Genomic DNA, 21,208 nt, shown 5'->3' with positions numbered 1-21,208 from the left:
TGGGCTGGTGCTGTTATCTCCTGATAAGACATGGCCCAGACTCCCTGGTGCCTGAGGACACGCGGCCTCACGGGGTTCTCAGGGTTTGCATGGCCACAGCAGGGCTGGTATCGGCGTCACGTGCATGTCAGTGATGACTGAACCTAAGTGCTGCTGTCAGTCAGAACCAGGGCATCCATCACAGCACCATTACAAACTTACCGTACACATGCTCTGCTAACCTACACCAAATTATTATTTAAGCAACATTTCCAGCAGAGAACTTGCATTTAGTAGCCACTTACATAGAAATCTGTCTGAATATTTGTTAGAGAAGATGTAAGTTATTGAAAAGTAATTATTGAGGTTTACCCAAAAAAAACAAAACAAAACACACCACTTATCTGAAATATTACATTCACTGTTGAAGATACACCAACAGGTTGTCAAATTGTTTTGTAGGAAGGTTTTCAATTCAGATCCTGTATTTTTCATGTGAAAAGCAGTAATAAGAGTTATTTTATTCCACTTCACACCTTCCATACGTACTGCATGCATGGAAAAGATCCATAATGAAAAAAGATCTGCTTGGCAACAAAACAGTACCTTACCTTGCACTGGGATTTCCATCCTAAATGCTGCACCGGTCAATGATGCCTATGGAAGTACATGGACCATGACTCAAGCAGACATGTAACCAGATGCAAAAGAGAACTGAACATTATCTGAACTATATACCAATTGCAGAATTATAAGTTTCTTGACCATGTGCTAATCTCCATCCCCTTGAGGACAAAACCACACAAAATTGAATTTTTAATTCATAAAGCTAATATCCATCCAAATTTTACTTCAATAAATACACCAAAAACTCTTAAAAAGTCAGTTGTGCCCTTCACCAATACTGCAAACTGCTGATACCAAGGTTTTGAAGCCACACTGACCTAAAGCAGACGTAACTCTTTGCCCAAAGCACACAGCAGCCCCTTTGTGCGAGAACTTCCACACAAGTTAAAAGTCTCTTACCGCAGTCAAGCGACCTCTGTCTGTGGAAAGCTACAAAGTTCTCACAAAGCATCAGAGCAATTTACTTCTTCAGTTAAGATTAATGCTTCAAAGGATCAAAAACACTTAAAAACTATATATTGGTTTAGATTCTACCAGCTTTAAAAATTTCCTGGTGCTAAACAGTGTTCATGTAGGCAGATTTTTTTTTTTTTTGAATCACTATAATTATTTCAAAAATATTGCATTAAAAAGGGCACGTCTGACGAACTTGTGTTTGAACAGAAGTACAACTTTAAGCTTAGCATTTTTTAATAGTTTTGGGTTTACTTTTCACCTTCAAAATAGGAAAAATATTGTTTCTGGAACATGTCCTGAAAAAGTTCAGAAAATAACTCATTTCTTTAGCTGCACGTTTTCCCCTCCTCACCTTTTCACATAGCGTACCACAGCCTTGCAACTTTACAGTCCTGACAGACACTTCTCTCTTTTATAAGCAGGTGCTTAGACTACACAGTAGTCTCAGGCAGATAACAATCAGGAACTTAACAAAATCTAGTAAGAAATGCATCCAAGCATGAGTTTGCAAGTCCATTTTCAAAAGCTACAACTGGAGCATGTTAAAAATAAGAGATTCAAAACTCCTTAATGATCACAACAAAAAAAATTTCAGCTTCCTGTAAAACAGTGCCAGAAAATTAAAATAACAAAAGGCATGAACAAATTTATTGGAGGAGCAGGGAAAATACCTAGATAACCTATTTACAAAAAATTGCCCCCAAAACTCAAAATGTTTGTTCCAAAACATTTTAAAAGCCACAAACATTTTCCATAGGTTGCAAATTGTTTTGACAGATGAAATGCGCATTACTATGGGATAGTAACACAACAGACGCTGTGGGAAAAAAAAAGATATTACGCATTCTGTACACAGTCTCAGAGGAGCGACTCAATCACAAAGAAAACAAGCAGGGACAAGCACACTGCAAATTAAGACTGTTCAAAGGTTCCTCTGCACAGACAGGAGGGCAGTCTTTACATCATCATAAATGCTGCTCATGTCCTACAGTGCACCTCAGGAACTTTTCAGGCTACCCAGGCAACTGAATTTTCTTTCCAGTACCCAAACCATTGCAATTACAAATACCTCTGCTTATGGCAACCAGATACCCAGGTGGCAACTCTAATAATGTTTACCCCAGGAACAGTCTCACTGTGGTATTTTTCAAGTTGGTAGTATTCACTTCAGGGGGAAAAGCACCTGTCCACTGCTTTCACTGCAGGCAATAATTCAAGCTAATACAAAGGAAATTACTGCATTTGGGAAGTATGCATGTTGGCAAGAGTAATCCAGCTATTTCACATATACTTTATATTATTTTTTTTAGCATTGTGATAAAGACATATGACCATTAATTGGCCTGTGGTAGCAATAGCAGCTGTATCTGCCAACCATAATTAGGAACCAATCTTTAAGGTATCTTTGACTTGTGATGACATGAGTGTAGTCAGAGATGCTTCTGTTCCAAGAGATGGAAGCGATGCCTCCAGTCAGAATACAAATAACAAAGGAAATGCAAAGGGAGCTGCAGATCTCAGTAAGGGATGGCGAATGGAAAGCAGAGGAAACAGCAGAACTCCACAGAGACACTTCATGTTGAGAGAGCAAAAAGCTTCAAAGATCACATATAAGCAGCACCACAAAGAGACAACTTTTATTCCTATATACCACCTAACTTTCAATTTCAAGTAGTTAATTGTTAGGGCCATGTCAATCTCAAGTTTGTTCTTAACAATGTCATTCACCTCTCTCTCAGATGTATTGTGTGAGGATATTATAGTGAATAGAAAAACTTAGGTCTTCCTACTCCTAAAATGTAAGGGGCTTTATTGTCTACAGCCTGAAAATTGACACATTAGCCCACTAGTGAAATCATAAAACATTTAAAATCTTCATATGTGAAACAGTTCCTCCTTAGATAACAAAGGTAATGGGGCTTATGTAGTATCTTACCCCTTCTTCACTTAAGTAGTTTTTCTGCTCAACTGAACCAATCACTAACAGCAGTCTACGAGGCATGCTGGGCAAAGAGACATAAAATGTTTTTCTTGTTTAGCCTTATCAAACACACCCAGAGATTTCCAAGAACAGTCTGTTCACTCCACCAACTTCCAGTTTTTCAGCAAGCTGTGTTCACCTTTAGGACTGAGAGCCCACCTCCTTCCAAAGGATAACAACGTTCTTAAAAACTCGAGTCCTCAGCCCAACCTCAGTTCCTACCTCACTTATCATCCCATCATTGAAGAATACATGGATTCATTGAAAGCAAAGAGGAAGTACAACGAATACCAAATTAAGAAGATCTTACAAAAATAACATTTTTCTTAAATGAACCACAATTTAAGCTTCCCTGAAAGACTATCACTAAGCCATGGACCATTTATTCCAGTTCTTCAGCAAGTGTCTCCTACACTTCTACACGACAATAGAAAGGACACATAGGCTTGATCCATAACAGGAAAGATATTGCCTATCAGAATGCTCTTCCATACCTGCTCACCAGACATCCAGTGAAAGATGTGGAAGGCAATAAGTGGAAAGCAGTAGACGATGAACAGGTAGAACATGATGACCCTCCGTCAACCCCAAACTCCATTTCTTCTCTTTGAGCCACAGTAATTTCTGTGCCCGTGGCTAGAAATTGCTAAACTAATCAAAATTACTTGAAAAATCTGTTCAGTTCGACACTACAATCAGTTAATCCACTCCTTACAAACCAGTCACAGCAAGCATGTAAAAACCAAACATCCTTCCCAAAGAAGCCTCCGCTGACCTAACTGGCCAATGCAAATAAATAAATAAATGTGTGAGAAGCTTTAGCTTTTTTCTATCTAACCTAGGCTTAATTTATTGTTAGATCAAAACAAAACTCCACTGAAAAAGATAATCAGCCGTTTTCTTAACAGCAGTGGGTTAGCAGGCACTTTCCTTCTCTTTGATATTTGAAAGTGTGTTCATATCTGCTGGTTCCATATTTACACACCACTTGTTCTTCCATCATTACGAAAAGTTTCTCTCCCTCCAGGCTATCCTATCAATCCCCCACCCACAAACATGGAACAAGTATAAGATGATTAAGTTTTCAAATTTCCAAATTACAACAATTGCAAGAATGAAGCATCAGTTTCCATAACAATTTGGGGAAAAAAAAAAAGTTTTAGTGAAGCTAAAGTTCTATTAAAAATAACACTTATGTCAACAGAAGTCTTCATTTATTTCCAATTGTTCAAATTGTTATTACATGTATAACATTTAACTATTTTTTTATTTGAACATTAAGGTAATTACAGCTGGAGATCATATTTCCAGTGGTCTCTTTGCAGTGGATACCACCAGAGCAAAACATAAAACATTCCACATGGTTAACAACATGACATTTGAGTTACCAGAATTACAATCATGAATTTTTTTACTAACATATCACATAAGAAGTATGTAACTGGGGCATTTCCTTTAACAAAAATATCAAACTTAGTACTGGATTTGCTAAATTTCGATATGAACATCTCTACATAAGAGGAACATCATACATGACAGTTTGATTTATCACACATACAGTACTTTGGCAACTCTGTGATGCATTTTTCTCCCTAAGCTCCTTAGTAGGCTTAAATTATAAAACATATTGCTAATATGCCCCTGCACAAATATAAAAAATCAAATGCATCTTTATTTTACCACCTTAATGGGAAAGGGAGCAGTGTTTTATCTGACATTACACAGCCTTTTCACATATGCAGAGTCTTCTTCCATAGACACTTACTTCTACAGGTATCCAAACTAACATTTTGTCTGCAATAACAGATTAAAAAAAAAAAAAAAAAAAATCTGAATTTTCTTCTCAAATTAGAAAGACTACAGCTATAGACAATTGCATGACAAATCACTACCAGCTGTTTATTTCAAAATAACAGCAAACATGTCAAATTTTTATCAAATAACAAGCACATCAGTCATCTGAGGTGCAATGGATTTCCTCAATTCAACTCAACTCATTTTGAGCTTTTGTGAAACTGATAGGTTTATTTAATTACCTTTCTTGTGGGACATTCATGCAGAAGACTGGCTCAGGTAAAATGTATTTTATGATTATGACAGGCAAAAGGAAAAATATTTTTAAACACACAAGCTAAGTAAAGTCAAACTGCTCCAAGTTTCATCAAGTAAATGGGATAAACATCTCCAGTACTTATCACAAATTCAGCAAGGGGGTTACCTATAATAGGACTGTTAACAAATACTTGTTTATTTGAACACCTCTATCACCAGTTTCCACAAGAGAACTAATCACTATATTGAAACTTTTTCACTTACTCCTCTCGAATGAATTCTCCACCTTCTGAATGCAATTACATTGTACTCTGATACACAACTGCCATCCAATGGCCTACTACAACAGTAATCAAAGCGAGGACAACGTTCCCTCTAATTATGCACTTTAGAGTAGCCACATGAAAGTCTTCAGGTACAGTGGCTAAAATCTGGTTGCAAAATTTCAGGTTTAAAGGAAAAATTCGTATATACATACCACAAATACAAGTTACCTAGAGCCTGTCAACCATGACCTGAAGCAATTTATTTCATTCACCTATCTGTGAAATTTTAGCACATCTTTCATATTTATTCTATTTAGTCCAAGTATCCCCACACACCTATAAGAGTAACTCAAAAAAAGAACATTGTGCCCAAAAATGCACCTGCTACCACAAAACATTGCTTTACCCTTTTATTCACCCTCAAGCAGTTCTTAAAAATTCAGATTTCCTGAGCTACACAAATCCAGATCTTTATTTGTAACATGTCAACAATAGGTAAGTTAAAAAGCACGTAGAAGTATCTAGCATAATATTTAAATTAAATACTATAAATTTAATTTGATGAAGTCACTCTTCCTCACCCTTCAACGCTTATTTATATTGAATTACAAACTGCAACACAGGAATAGTATGTGTATGGCACCTCCACACATGCCTGCAGTATAAACATACTAAGATATTCCAAAATTAAACAAATAGTAAATCCTGTTTATCTATACAAAATTTTAAAAATATATGAAGTTTAACAACAAATCAGAAAACTACAGCTGAACCAATTAAATTGTGCCTTCACTACACATCTCAAAATATCAATTTCATTAAGCTGCTTCATCTTCTTCCTTCAATTAACTGAATTAAGCCAGAAAAATGAACTCCTGTCTAATTCTGCTAACTAACATTTTTTCACTGTAGTTATTACATGTCAGCTAGCTTTGATTTTTCACTGTTAACTTCTGCACTGGCACACCCCTTATCTCTCCAAGTTCTACTCAAACATCATATTGTCCCTCCTTCATTCCATTGTTTGTGACACCTACCAAGAAGCCCTTCAACTGTGGCAGCGTCTTGTCTAACAGAGCTTCCACTGCACAGAAGCTTCTCTTCCAGACACTGCAATGTTTGACAAGTGAAGTTCGCTACTCGTGATCCACTATGTACCAGCACTCCACTACAAGCACGAAGCATCTTCTGTACAAAAGATAAAACAGCTGTGCACATATAAGCCACACAAAGCATGCCAAGTTAAGTGGTTTGGGCAGGCAGTGTGGACAGGGCAGAAGCAGGAGATCCAGACGTTTTGGTTGAAGCGATTTTAATCCTGTTTGACCTGTAACAGCCTAGTTTATGCATCGATTTTTATGCAATACTCTCGAATGAACAAAAGCCCTACAAAGACAGGTCAACTGTTCTTCTCTATAGAATAACTAGTTTGTATGTGCTTAAGAATGAATTTAACGCAGAGCTTGAAAAGGATACCTAACTAATAACCACATTTGGAGCTTTTAAATACTATCTTACTCTGAGGTATATGTTTATTACTGTAAAAGTTTATGCATCACATTCTAAAATCTAGGGTTCAATAAGAAAGGCTAATTGTGTTTTCTAAGACAAGCAAGATATAAAAAAATGGGAAGAAATTGTGTGTGGCTTGTGTTCAAGTGTTACTGTTTATCGTAACATTTCATGCAAGTAATGCAAAAAAGTCATATACTCAGGAATGTTTACATCTGAATAAATAGGGTAAATTAGCAAATACAGTATTTAAAATTATCTACAAAAATGTGTTTTACCAAGTCTTCACTGTTTGTATCAAGTCTTAAAACAGAAAGCTGTCAGGGCAATACTAAAGAGTATGAAATAAAAGCAAAAAAATAAATTGAGGCATTTTAAGAAATCTCCTCAGAAAACAAATTCATATTAACCATTAACTAAACTGAAACTAAAACGAAGACTAAAGCTATTAGGTGGTCTTATCAGCAAACACCTTCAATCAAACAGCCATAAACAATTATGCTTTACATATTACTTGTTTTGTTTATTTTACATCATGTGGTGAAAGCAACACTCTTACTTTTAGTAAAGTATACACAAATAGCCTCACTCAGAATACACTTTTAATGCACATAAGAAAAGTATTCATCTTACAAATCGATTTGCAATCCAAATATACAATAGATTGGAAAACAATATTTTAGAAAACAAAAGCCAATATAAAAAAAAAAAGTTCGCTTTAAACAACTGAAATGATTAAAGTTTCTGTATGGTCTGTCTTTACAGTTTTCTTACTGCATCATCAATATCAGAAATCTGTTCCTTCAGCTGGTTCCACTGTTCTGGATTTAAAGAAATACCTGAAATGCATTAAAAATAAACACTTAAGACAAAAAGAAAAATGTAGAGAAGAATCTTGCATAATTACTATTAAGGCTGGTTTCATACACGAAGTCTATGTTGTGACTACTAATGCCTGAGCTACTTCAACAACTGTCTCAGTTACAAAACTAAACTACTCATTTGGAACACTTCAGATTAACTTCAGACTTTAGCTGATCTCTGATCAAGTTTATAAACTACAAATAAAATTAGTACAGTAAAACAAATTAATTCACAAGTAGTAGGCAAAACACAGAAAGTGAATACAGCTCTGGCCTTGACAGAAGGCAGCACAAAATAATATTACTCTAAAAATATAATGTAGTAACAAAATATAAAAATCTGATACACAACATTCTCCAGCACACTGTAGCCAATGTTTTAATACAAAATAACATGAAACGGAACAATACCTTTTCTGCCAGGCTTCATTTCACCTTCTTGATCCATCCAATATTCTCTAATATCAATTAAGACTTTCCCTTTAAAGTCACGAACACTGACATACCTCATTTTGCCAATCTGTCAAAACACATACAAGAGTCTTTTAGGTATTTTACATTATTACAGCCCTCACTTTTCCCAGCAGTATCAGATTCAGACGTGTGACATTGCACACTGAAGCCCATTTTAGACACCAGAGAAACAACTAGATCAGAAGCTTAATCCAGAGTAGTCAGTAGGCTAATAAGTAATGACAATATAAATGGATGAACAACTTAAAACAAGTTGAGCATTCAGTGCTCAATGCAAAAGTAGCTCTCCTAGGCTAAAAATACCTATATTCTTAACATGTTTACTTCTTAAAAAGCCACTAATTTTCTGCTTTCTGAAATAAAATTTTGCCTCTATTATAACCATCTCTGTTTGCAGCATTTGTGAACAAACAGGGAAAGAGGGAGCTATACTCCCAAATCTAAATCTTGGTACATTCCATGTACAGAAAGCAAATTAGATACACAGGATAATAACAATTTCTGGACGGGTTTTTGTTTGTTTCTCTTTTTTTTTTTTAAACACAGTTAATACAGATGGAAATTAAAGTTAGTCACCAACTATCCCATGTTTATTCCGAAATCCCCACGGCTCTTCGCTGGAATTGTAGTTAAAAGATTATCTCACTGTACCAGGTGTTCCAAAAAACCATTTTAATCTTTTAAGCTTACCAGTATGCAGCATAGTATGAAATGACTTTGGAATTCCATAATTTCTGCACTACAGTGGCTTTACTGAATTATGAGGGCACTTTCTTCTTTTTTTTTTTTTTAATGGGGAGGTAGGGGCGCAGAGGGGGAAGCCAGCAAGGGAACTGACAACAATGCATTACACCACATATTTAAGTGCATTAAAGATTTTCCAAATCGGATAAAAAACTATTTGTTCACATAAATTCAAACTATAGTGCGAATTTGAGAATCAAAAATTACATAATAAAATTACAATTCATGTAAGAAATTAGTAGAATTCTGCGTGTACCTTCTAGATACACTTTAAGAAGAAAGAACACATTCTAAAGTAAACACTATTAAAACAGAATATTCCTTTCTAATAGAACATTAGTTTTCAACTTCCTTAGCTTATGCATCTTGCATTTTGATACTATTTAACGAGGGCCCAAACCTTACTGCCATTAAGTCTGACCAAAAATGTTGAACAATTCTCTAATCAACTAAAATATTCCACAGATGTTTAAGTCATAAACTGTTATTTCACAAAATAGATATAAACAATAGAATTTTGTTTCCTTAATGTAATTTTTCTTCTTATGCAGATCATGCTAAATTAATTCTAAAATTGATTTTAAAACACTAGGAACATCTTTAGATACACAAGACTGAAACAGTTTTCTTACTTCACAGCATCCTTTAAAATTACCAAGACGTAACAGTTTATAAGATAGTACTTTTGATTGATTTATTAAATACTTTCACAGTACTACAAATGTAACATTCAAAAATAAGGTATGATGTCATGGTAGCTTAGCTCTTTCAGACCAAACTTGGTACCATGCCCAAGCCCGTCAGCGCTGCTGGCAAAGAATATCTTCGACTACATTAACAACATTTCTTGGTTTTACCCTTTAACACCTCGGTGACTTTTAAGGTCGCCTTTAAGGACAGCTTCAAGTGATGGTACTCCACAACACCTTGTTTTTCCAGGACTATCAAAGAATATTAGAGCATTGCCAAGTAATTCCAGATTTGCTATAAAAACTGAAACTTGATATAATATAGCAGATTACAGCTACAAATACAGTAAAAGTGTTTAGGATTTGAATTTTAAGCATGAGACTATATCTCTTAATTCAACTACAGCAAGGAGCGGAGCAACAATGTAAAGTTCATTTACTCAGTTGGTAAATCTACCTTAAATGGAAACAGTTCCACATGAAAACACTGAAATTAGATTCTACATCAGTGTCTATATTTCACCTGAATGCCCATTTTAAATTTTGAATGTTTAGTTGAACTCTGTGCAAAACAGTAGCCGCTGCTAAAAGCTTGAAATAGGCTTCTAAAGTATGGTTTCAATTAACATCTAAAGTTAAAACCCTCAACACAAATCTGATTTAACTATTCAAGCAAACTGATCTTTCTTGATCTTCAGTTACCTGCAATTCTGCCAAATTCATTCTGAACAATTATTTTTTCAAGCAGCCACTGACAGTCCTAGAATAATTTCACTGACCTACAACACCTTTGTATCTCTATGACCACAGCAGTATTCCAAGGGCTGAATTGACTTATCACAGCTTAGTTACTGCAGTTCAGTGTTCACAGACAACATATGCTTTCTATTAAATATCACTTGTCCTTAGATTATACTATTCTATTGAATTACATAAATCAGAAGACATTAAAAGCATTATTTCCAGGCTTCCGTTTCTTAGAATAAAATGCAATGAACTGTGTCGTGGTTTCTTTCACAGCTACACAACTGACTTCCTTTGTGAGTTTCAACAACCACCTTCTTCACCATTCTTTCATCTTATTTCCAGTTTGTCTTGATTAAACTGTATACAGACTGTGGATGCAGAAACAGCAAAAAAGCATCCTTCTTTCTTAGCTGCTCACTATATGCATAGGATCAGAAGCAGCACAATAAAGAGTCCCATAAACAGAGAGATCTGCAATACAGCAAATGGATTGTGAAACACGTTGGTGACCACTTAAGTTTCAGAACTAATGTGCTAAACCAACCACCTTTCCAGAGCACCATAAACTTGTATGTGTATCTACTTTTAGGAGCCTATGATAGATAAAGATATTACACTGTGAAACTGAAGAACGTATTCCCCAAAAGTCAAAAACCAAATACAACCAAACTTACATAAATAGGAAAAATTAAGTGGAGGGGAAAAGTGGGACAACACACAGGCAGACATCTTTCGAAGTAAAAATTCCAGTGAAATGCAACACGGTTCCACTCTCAATAGCCATTAATACGGTATCCTGACAGCATTAACAAACCTTATCCAAATCAGGCATAGGCAGATGACAGGATCTGTCAAACTAACCAAAGCACATGATGCAGAGCTCACGTTGGCTTGAAGCCACAGAAGGAATCTACTGTATCAACACTAAATCCTTCTAAACTAACATGAATAATGCTTGTCCTTAGGGCCTCTACAAGAGTAAGGTAAGTTTCCACATGCCAGCTGTACCCAAATCCCTCAACAAATTCCAAAGATACTAGCCTACATATAAAGCCTAAAAAGGCCAAGACACGTAAATAAAGAAAATACACAGAGTCTTTTATATTGAATTAATTCCCTTCTACTTACATTTATACTGTTCTTCATAATTAGTTTCAAGAATACCATTACACCAACACTAGTCTCAAACAAAAATAATAAAACTTAGCTCTTTATGAACATGTTGAATCTTTCAAATACAGCTGTCACAGCAAGCTCTATATCAAGTATACTTTAAGAGCATAGTCTGAAGGTGTAGAACAACACGCCTGTAAGTTTCACATCATCTGCTGCTGCTCACATAGTGTGGACGCCACAGAACTACTGACTATCCTATGAATGCTTTACAGCCTGATTTCCATCAACTGAAGCCACACTCGTAAGTTATACTGCAAAGTCACTTGCACACCAGAGATCATTTTACTGCCACAGGAAAGCAGAAAGGAGAGTTTCTAGTATTACTAAGAGTCCTAGAACAAATAAAACCATACCTAAAAAATTAACGTGCAACTAGATCCTCCAGCACAGTCTCCTGGGGAGGGCAAAGAGAGAAAAAGTATCCTCAGACCTACAGTGCTATTTCTACACTGAAACAGTTGCATCTTAGTTAACGTACATAAGATGTTGCAGCATGAAGAAAATTCACAATGCTTCACATAACACAATAAGTGATATAAAAAAAGAAAAATCTGTTTTTGATAAACTAAAAGGCAGACAGAGACTAAGTAACACTGATGTTTTAGGTCAAGGTGATACTCAAGTATTTTTTCTTTACTGTACTCAACACTGTTCTTATCAGACTAATAGGAGTCCTCTACTGCCTGTTTTTAGTAATTTATCATCTTAGATCAAAAAGGTTGAAAGAAATCAGAGTACGCAAATACTTTTGCTTTTATTTGAAAGGGTTTGGTTTTTTGTTTTTGTTTTTGTTTTTTTGTGCACCGGTGAGATTCAAACATTTTAACTGCTTTCCCCAAGGCTGGAATTTCCCAACTTATTACAAACAGAATAAACCTTATACACATTTTTTTGAGTTCTAACTGCAGTTCGCCTCATTATTTATAGAAGACATTACTTCATTTTTCCTACATGGTTCAAAGTATGCCCCAGCAGAACTACAAATATTATATTCTTCCTTTGATGAGGAAGAGTCCAGGCATTGCTCTCAATTGAATCTCTCCCTCCCAACTATATGTGAAGAGTCAAGTGAGAAATGATACATTAAAAATAACTGCCCTGTATTACAGTCACAGTTAAGCAAGTCTTCCCCCTGGAAAAGCTTTTTTTTCCCATATTATTTTGCACAACTACAGCCCAAAGCCACTTATTTTTGCCTTACTCTGTGATGGGGCCATCTTATTAGGCACCTCTCCCATACCCTTTCACAAACATAAGAACCAAAGTTTCTAAAAGTTTAAGTTCCTTTCCAGACAGCTAGTCAGAGACATTTAAGAAGTCATGACACACACCCCTAAAACACGTAATTCTGAGCTTCATGTCTTCTTGCAAAGCCTTCAGCACACACAGCTACTACCTCGGCTAACCCCAGGAACTGCAATACTCTAAATTCACAAATGGATCTTACTACTGAAAACTGTACATTCATCCCACCCTAAAAACGAGGACAATGTCAAAAATTACAATATTTTTGGATATTCAGTGAGAAAAACATGCATCATAAAACAAAGGTACACACAAAACTTATTACAAGACACTGTACTGTAATACAGCAGCCACATTGCCCTTGACCTAGTTAAATAGGAATGAAGAGTCCAGACTTTGGTTTCCAAGAACCTTTCAGGAGCCCTGATTAAAAAGCATTTCCATGTAGAGATAGTTCTGATCTAACATTTACAGTATATTCATGGTAAGTGCTGTATTTATGGACAAAATTACTACCCAGCAAGTTACTATGGGCAAAGATATGAGGGTTAGTTCAACTGCTACACCTCAGATTCTTTTACTCTGCTGAAAACTGACAACGCTTTTTCTGAGCATCTCATCTGCACAGCTAACATCAAAATCCCCAACACTTACGGAGACCAAGCACTATGCCATCAAGATATTTGATCACCTCATAAAATTTATACTGAATATGGTATAGCATGTTACCTTAACCAGGCTCTAAGAGTCATCAACTTTACCTGAAACATATTCTCGTCTCTGTTACTGCTTTGCTTAGAAGAAGCTGCACCTTTTGAACTTTCACCAGTCTTTTGTTTCTTTATAGGTTTTTCTGGAGTTACTTGCTTTTTCCGCTTTGCCTTGGAGCAAAAATAAAAAAAGAAAAATATGAACCACAACTGATCTTATAAGTTATGAAAAAGTTTACGTTAGAGGTCACAAATTACTACTATGCAATGCACATTATCATCTTCTTTCTGTGAAACAAGAATTCAATGCTGTATATTTAGACTGGAATTAAAAAAAAAAAAAAAAAATATCAAATGAACTTTATTCCATTTCCCAGTGAGGTTTACCACAACAGTTTGGCTTTAAAGAGAACTGAATGAGATGAGAATATATTTCAAAAAGCCTGTTCTTTCTGCACAGTAATACTGTCAGTTCAGTCATTTTAATAAAAAAATTAAGGTCTCATAGAAGTTTCACCCTACTTTCCACTGAGTACAACAAAAAATGCAGGACAGCTTACAAATCTTCTAAAAAAAAAAAAAAAACAGATAATATAATGAAGAAAGGATCTAGTAATCAGCTCCATTAGAGCAGATTTTTCTCTTTTGTTAAATCACAGTCCAATCTCTGTCCATAACACGATAAATCAAACATGTTTTAAGAACATTCAGATGATATCACCTGTAAATCACATTACCTGCAGATGTTACGAAGTTACTGTTTCTATTAATGGTTATATAGGAATCATGCCCACTCCAAAAAAAAAAAGTAATATGAAGATACCAAAACTTAGTCTCAACTGCTAGAATCATATTGTGGATAAACTCTTTTAAAGGCAAACAATTCCAACAAATATGGAAGGTTATAATAGGAAAAAACCCAATGCCTTAGGCCACTAAAGCAGAGTATTAAGACTCTGTCTTTTCAGGAATACATTTCCCTATCAAACTCACCTGAACATTTTCTCTTATGTTAAGATCCAACACAATGCCTGGTTTACGAAGTGCAACCAAGTCACATTTGAATCAATTCACTAAAGCAGAATGACTCTCTTCACATACTACACTTGAAGACCTGACACCTGTGTTACCACCTAACATTTCTTAAAAAGAGAAATTCAGTGTTTTTTTCAATTTTCGTTCATGCCTAGCAGATCTATATAAATGTATAAATTAACTAACTATAAAAAAATAAATGGGAGCACTCAATTTATATATTTAAACTAGTCAACACACGTTAAAATTAATCAACTCGAAGACATTCAGGCTGGCTCAGATTTTAAGCGAGAAACTAGCAGGTGCTATTACAGTAAATATAAGAATTTGTAAGAAACAAAGAACATGGAAACAAGATAAGCAAGTGGCACATGGAGGACAGAGCATCTGGTGGTTTTTCTTTTGGACAAGTAATCCAGATAACAAAATGCAGAGGCATGGATGGGGGTGTTTGCCCTCAAAATTAGTCCAAATTCTTGCCACCAGGGGCAGCTTATACAAGAAGCCTTCTATTACTTGCCACAAAGCAGCAAAGAATTCCAGGAAGCTTGTGGCTAGATATATCACACGGAAAACCCTGCAGAGAGCAAAGTGCAATTTAGGAAAAAACGTTTAGTGCAAGGCAAAAAGCATCCTATCCATTCTACCCCTAATCTTGGGGGCTGTTTTGTTGTTGTTGTAGTTGTTTGAGAAACGTTAGGTGATGTTTTAGGGGTTTTTTTTAAGTGTCTGATGAACCACATGGAATGACACGTATTTTCTGACATGACCTAATCCCTTAATCCCAACCTGAAATATAAGAGTTAATACAGTAGTAATAAACTGTATATAATGTTCACCTTTTTGTCAACTTCACTATCTGAATCACTGGCAGATGAGCTTGAAGACACAAGTTCCTTTGACTTAGGCATTCTAGGAAGAGAAAAATAACATGAGAACACTATACAAGGAATATGTGCCATTACTTGTTTGTAGAGGCTCATCTTATTCAAAACCCTCCTAAAGACTTTCCTGCCTTTTCATATAAGCTTTAATACACATTGCACATGCAATCTCAAAACACTCTTCCCTCTTATACCTCATTCCCCTTTTGCTGCAACTACATTAAATGCAGTGGTTTAGTTTCTGAACTGTTTACAAAGGGTACAATTTCTCACCAGTTTCATACACTCCTGGATACAGCAGAAACCACAATGTAAAAAATACAATACTGTCCTCCAGCTGAATTATCAATATTACATTCACAAATACAAACTTCTAAAGTTCTAACCTTATCTATGAACTTACATGGGCATTTCGCTCACTCGGATTTGCAAGCATCATGCTGCATAATCGTAATACATGAAGCTAAAGTTCTCCCCAAAAATAGAAAAATCTGAAAAAACACCTCAGTTATAATGAACTACAGTATTGCGATTAATATTTCCACTGCAGCTTTAACACATGAGTCTCTAAAGTCTATTCATTCGCTAGACAAGTGGACATTCAACTTTCCTTGAATGCATGCTGCCAGGTGTGCTTCTGCATCTCTCCAGTATGCAAATGTGTGGTTACATATAGCAGTTGCACATCTTGCCTGCTACGAGAAACTCTTTGCAACAAATACAAAGCTCTTTTGTTCTTCCAGAATAAAAACAAGCATCCCAGAAATAAACTGTATAAATTAAACTAAGCTAGGAAAGTATTAAAGAGGTATATCTCAGGAGAGGAAGTGGAATAGCAGTATTTTTATGCTGGCAGTGAAATAAATCGCATGCAAAGGAAAAAAACACAGTCTGAATACTGCTAATAGATCAATGTGGTTCTACAGCATGCTAAGTTCTGTCACAATAGCCTGGAGCACAAGGGCTGAAGCTGTAGCACTGAAAATGAAACAGGGTATGGGGAAGCGCACACAAGCCACGCTGTAGGGTGAAGTCAAAGGAGAACTGGAACGGGAAAATACGCACAGGGATGGTAGGAAATCGGGGAGTCGAACAAGAAAACATTGATACGCCGGGGGGCTTAAGGGAGCAGGCAGCAGCAGGGGAGAACCCCAGGGTCCGCACCAGGGGGAGCGAGCGACAACATGGAGGAAGGTGGGGGCGGAAACTAGGGAAAAGGAATGGGGAGGCGAGGTGCCCCTCGTGAGAGGCCGCCAGGCAGAGCCTGAGGAGACACCACAGCACCGGCGAGAGGGAGGGCAGAACGAGACGGACCAAGTGAGGACGAAGGAAAGGGAGAGAGACGAAGGACACCAGGTAGGCGGGCCCGAGCCGCCATTTTCCTCCCCTATTCCTCTTTTCCACGACCGGTGTTGCCCCCCAGGGGAAAGGAGCGAAGGCCCAGACAGGGGGACGCGGGCAAGGACGCGAAGGCCAACCCGCGGCAGGGCGGCACCGAGGGGCTGCAGGTCACCGACAGCGCAGGGCAGCACACACACAAAAAAGGGTCGGGGGTCGTTAGCGGGCAGGGTCAGATCCCAGCGTGGGGGAACCGGAGCCGGGCGGTTCCCCGCCGCCATTTTCTCCCTCACTCAAATCCTCTCTGCCCCCCCAACATGGCAGCTTCTCCTCGACGGCGGCTCCTCCTCCCGCCCCAGGCCCGCTCCTCAGCGGGGCATCCCTCCCGCTGGGCATCGCGGGCACTCGAGGAACACGCGAAGCCTCGCCGCACGGCTGCCCGGCGCGCCCCCCCGCGCCCGCGCCGCCCGGGAGATGCCGAGCGCCCCGCCGGCGGCGGCAGCCCTGGGGGGCGCCACGGGAGGTGCGTGGGTTCCCCGGCACTCACGTCTTGCTCCACGCGCGGTTCCTCTGCACCACGAGAGAAACGGAAGTGACGCACGGCGGAATCCCCGCCCCTGCCCCGCACCACGTGGGAGGGGCAGAGGGGAGGTGTTTAGAGAGGTCGCGTTCCTGTGCCGCTGGTTCCCGCCGGAGTTGGGGGGGTGGGGTGGCAGGGGGGCCCCGAGCGCCTCCCATGGGGCTGGGGTACGCGTCCGCCGCCGAGCGCCCGCCGAGCGCAGGTCGAAGCGTGCCCGCCGAGTCATGTTGTGGGGCTGACAGCAGGGCCTGGCCTGGAGCGGGCACCCCTCGGGGCTGGGCGCTGCTGAGGGGACGCGGCGGCGTGGCCGGGCCTTCACCCGCCGCTTGGGGAGCTGCGAGAGAGGCTCGGGTCCTGGTGCCTACCAGGAACGCTTAAAAGGATATATAAAATAAATCCTTAAAAGGCTGTTCTCTTTAGCACGCTTTAGCGTTGCCGTGATGTCGTTGGGAGCCGCCCGGCGGCAGCCGTGCCCGGGGCAGCGCCGTGAGGCGGCGGCGCTCCGGTGGGTTTGGAGAGCCGGGCCGCAGCCCCCGCGGCAGCTGGGCCGCTCTCCAGGAAAGCGCCGGTTCCCCTTTCTGTCCCCGGGTTTCACTTTCCTCCTGCAGAGCTACGCGGTCGGGGGCAGCCGAGCGTGAGTGAGGGTTCCGTGGGGTAAGTGCGGGTCTAGAGCGCTGCAGACAGAAGGTTAAAACAATCCCTGCTCCTGTTCTGAGCACCTGCTTCTTCACAGCCCCCAAAGCAATTAAAAACAAACAACAAAAAAAACCCACAATATACACTGACTTGAAAATAGAATTTTACAATCTCGCTTACTTCTGTAGGACGTTTACACCAAAACAGGCACCCTGAAGCTGTCCCCTGTGTCAGCCCTTGAAGAGGTGCTGCAGACCTAGTGCATTTGAACAGATCCACAGCAGCTTCTGAGGGGAGGTGAGGAAAGGGTCCCCTGCCCCCACCTTGGTGGAGGACAACTTTCAGCAGCCTTTGCGAACTGCAGTAGGCCAAACATGCTGCTGGAGCTCGAGTGGGTTCATGTCTTTGTCTTCCTATGCTATACACTGAAGCTTGTACTTTCTTTCTGTTTATAGAGAAATACTGTCGTAGTCACCACAACTTCACACAAAATTAACACAGCCTGTTATCATTTGCTTAGCACTGTTTGCACCAACATGTCATGCAGTTTTGCTGCAAGCACAGCAGGATGCTAGTGCTTCAAGGACTCATTATCAGTTTAGTTTTGTCCACTGTTCATTGTTTTTGCCTCCCGCTTTTGTTATCATGACATAGCAAGCTTTTTATAATAAGTGCAAGCAAACTATGAGACTATTGTGGCTGCTGCCATCGCCACCATTTGGGGTTTTTTGTTAATGGATGGCCTACACAGCACCAGGTCTGCTGGTATCAGATGGTGTTCATATGTCTCTAAGGGGGAAGAAGGTCTTTACACGTGAGCTAGTTGGGGTCATGGACAGAGCTTTAAACAAGGCATGATAGGGGTATGGGATGGGGATAATATCAGGCTTACCTGTGACAAGCTGTGGGTTGAGAAGCCAAGGATATAGAGGGGTGGGGTGCTAGCGAGGACCCTCAGCCTGTGACCTTGAGAAATGTTGGCCACACTGGAGCACACTTGAAGTCTGATGGAGATGAGGCAGGGACTCCTGAGGTAACAGCAGCCAACAGGAAAACTTCAGTGAAATGCTTTAAAGGAATCAGGGGGTGATCTTCTCAGAAGGTTGCATGGCTGACAGCCCAGCTAAGTGCCTCTACACCAATGCATGCAGCATGGGCAACATGCCAGAGGAGCTGGAAGCCACTGTGCTGCTAGAAAGCTACAGCCCAGTTGCCATTACTGAAACTTGGTGGGATGGATCTCATGACTGGAGTGCAGCGATTAATGGCTACAGCTGTTCAGAAGGGACAGGCAAGGAATGAGGTGTCGAGGGATTGCCCCCTAAGTTGACAAATGGGTGGTGTGAAGAGCTGTCTCTGAAGAACAGCCACGAGCACATTGGAAGCTTGTGGGTAAGAATCAGAGGTTAAAGCAGCAAAGAGAACTCTGTGGTTGGTGTTTACTACAGGCTGCCTGATCAGAGGGAGACAATTGACGAAGCCTTCTTACTCCAGATACAGGAGGTATTGCACTCACAGGCTCTTGTCCTTCAACCACCCCAACATCTGCTGGAAAAGTAGCATGGTGAGCTGTGGGTGATCCAGGAGACCTCTGGAGTGCATAGAGGATAATTTCCTTAGCCGGGTAACAGACAGCCCTACCAGAGGGGATGTGATATGGGACATGATGCAAGTGAGCTAACTGGTGATGTCAAGACTGGAGGCAGCCAGGGCTGTAGTGACCAGGCACTGGTGGAACTTGCAGTCCTGAGGGGATGTGGGTCAGGCAAAGAGTAAAGTCAGGACCCTGAATTTTAGGAAAGCCTAGTTCCAGCTGTTCAAGGAGTTAGCCGAGAGGATCCCCTGGGAAACTGCCCTCAAGGCCAAGGGAACAAAACAGAGCGGGTAGATGTTTATGAACACTTTCCACAGAGCACAAGAGCTCTTGATCCCCAGGTGTAAGAAATTGGGTAAGGAGGGCAAGAGACTGGCATGGCTGAGTTGAGACCTGCTGGTCAAACTAAAGGGAAGGAAATGCACAGGCAGTGGAAGCAGAGACAGGGATGCTGGGAAGAGCACAGGGACACTGCCCAGTTGTGCAGAGATGGGGTCAGGAAGGCCAAGGCGCAGCTTGAGGTGAACTTGGCAAGGGACGCAAAGAATAACAAGAAGGGCTTGTACAGATATGTCAGCCAGAAAAGGAGGGTCAAAGAAAGTGTACTCCCCTGGTGCGCAAGACTGGCAAACTGGTAACAACAGACAAGGAGAATGCTGAAGTCCTCCACGACTTATTTGTCTCACTCTCAGTTCCCACATTTCCAGAGTAGAGGAACTATAAGACAGGGACTTAGGAGCAAAGTTCCTCGCATTTTAAGTGAGAATCTGGTTCGTGACCACCTGAGGAACCTGAATGTACATATGTCTATGGGACCTGATAAGATGCATCCCAGAGTGCTGAGGGAATTGGCTGAAGTACTTGTCCTGTCACTCTCCATGATATTTGAGAAATCAGAGATGTCAGGTGAAGTTTCTGGAGACTGGGAAAAGGGAAACATTGCACCCATTTTTAAAAAGTGTAGAAAGGTGGACCCTGGGAACTACCAACCTGTCAACTTCACCTCTGTGCCTGGGAAGAACATGGATCAGGTCTTCCTAGAAGCTGTGCTAATGCACATGGAAAACAGAGGTGATTCAGGACAGCCAGCACGGCTTCACCAAGGGAAATTCCTGCCTGACCAACCTAGTGGCCTTTGATAACAGAATGAATGCATCAGTGGATGAGAGAATAACTGTGGACATCATCTATCTGGACTTCAAATTGGAGATATATGGATTTGATGAGTGGACTGTTCAGTGGATGAGGAATTGGCTGGATGGTCACATCCAGAGAGTAGTAGTCAGTGGCACGATATCTGGATGGACACCAGTGACAAGTGATGGCCCTTAGGGGTTCAAATTGGGTCTAGTACTGTTTAATATCTTCATCAACAACATAGACAGTGGTATCAAGTGCACCCTCAGCAAGTTTGCAGAGGTCACCAAGCTGAGTGGTGCAGTTGACACACATGAGGGACAGAATGCCATCTGGAGGGACCTGGGCTCATGAAATGGGCCCACACGAACCTCATGAGGTTCAACAAGGCCAAGTGCAAGGTCCTACACCTGGGTTGGGGCAACCCCTGGTATCAATACAGACTGGGGGATGAAGGGATTGAGAGCAGCCCTGACGAGAAGG

At 40.1% G+C, this 21,208-nt stretch overlaps 1 protein-coding gene across 3 annotated transcripts; it reads right to left on the bottom strand.

Annotated features, from left to right (window-relative positions):
* Positions 1-4,240: 4,240 nt before the first annotated feature.
* Positions 4,241-17,410, bottom strand: SUB1 (SUB1 regulator of transcription). Of its 3 annotated transcripts, none has more exons than XM_065047511.1 (5): positions 17,326-17,410; positions 15,396-15,468; positions 13,573-13,692; positions 8,148-8,256; positions 4,241-7,712 (listed from the first exon to the last, which is right to left on the bottom strand). In XM_065047511.1, the coding sequence occupies exons 2-5, from the start codon at positions 15,465-15,467 to the stop codon at positions 7,633-7,635; spliced, it is 381 nt and encodes a 126-aa protein (XP_064903583.1). In that variant the 5' UTR covers position 15,468; positions 17,326-17,410; the 3' UTR covers positions 4,241-7,632. The 3 variants fall into 3 exon arrangements, with proteins under 3 accessions (XP_064903583.1, XP_064903585.1, XP_064903584.1); XM_065047513.1 differs by lacking the exon at positions 17,326-17,410 and adding an exon at positions 16,979-17,130; XM_065047512.1 differs by lacking the exon at positions 17,326-17,410 and adding an exon at positions 15,844-17,076.
* Between the last annotated feature and the right edge of the window lie 3,798 nt (positions 17,411-21,208).

Source organism: Columba livia, chromosome Z (assembly GCF_036013475.1).
Source record: "Columba livia isolate bColLiv1 breed racing homer chromosome Z, bColLiv1.pat.W.v2, whole genome shotgun sequence".
NCBI classification, from domain to species: Eukaryota; Metazoa; Chordata; class Aves; order Columbiformes; family Columbidae; genus Columba; species Columba livia.
This window is presented reverse-complemented; position numbering and strand designations above follow the sequence as displayed.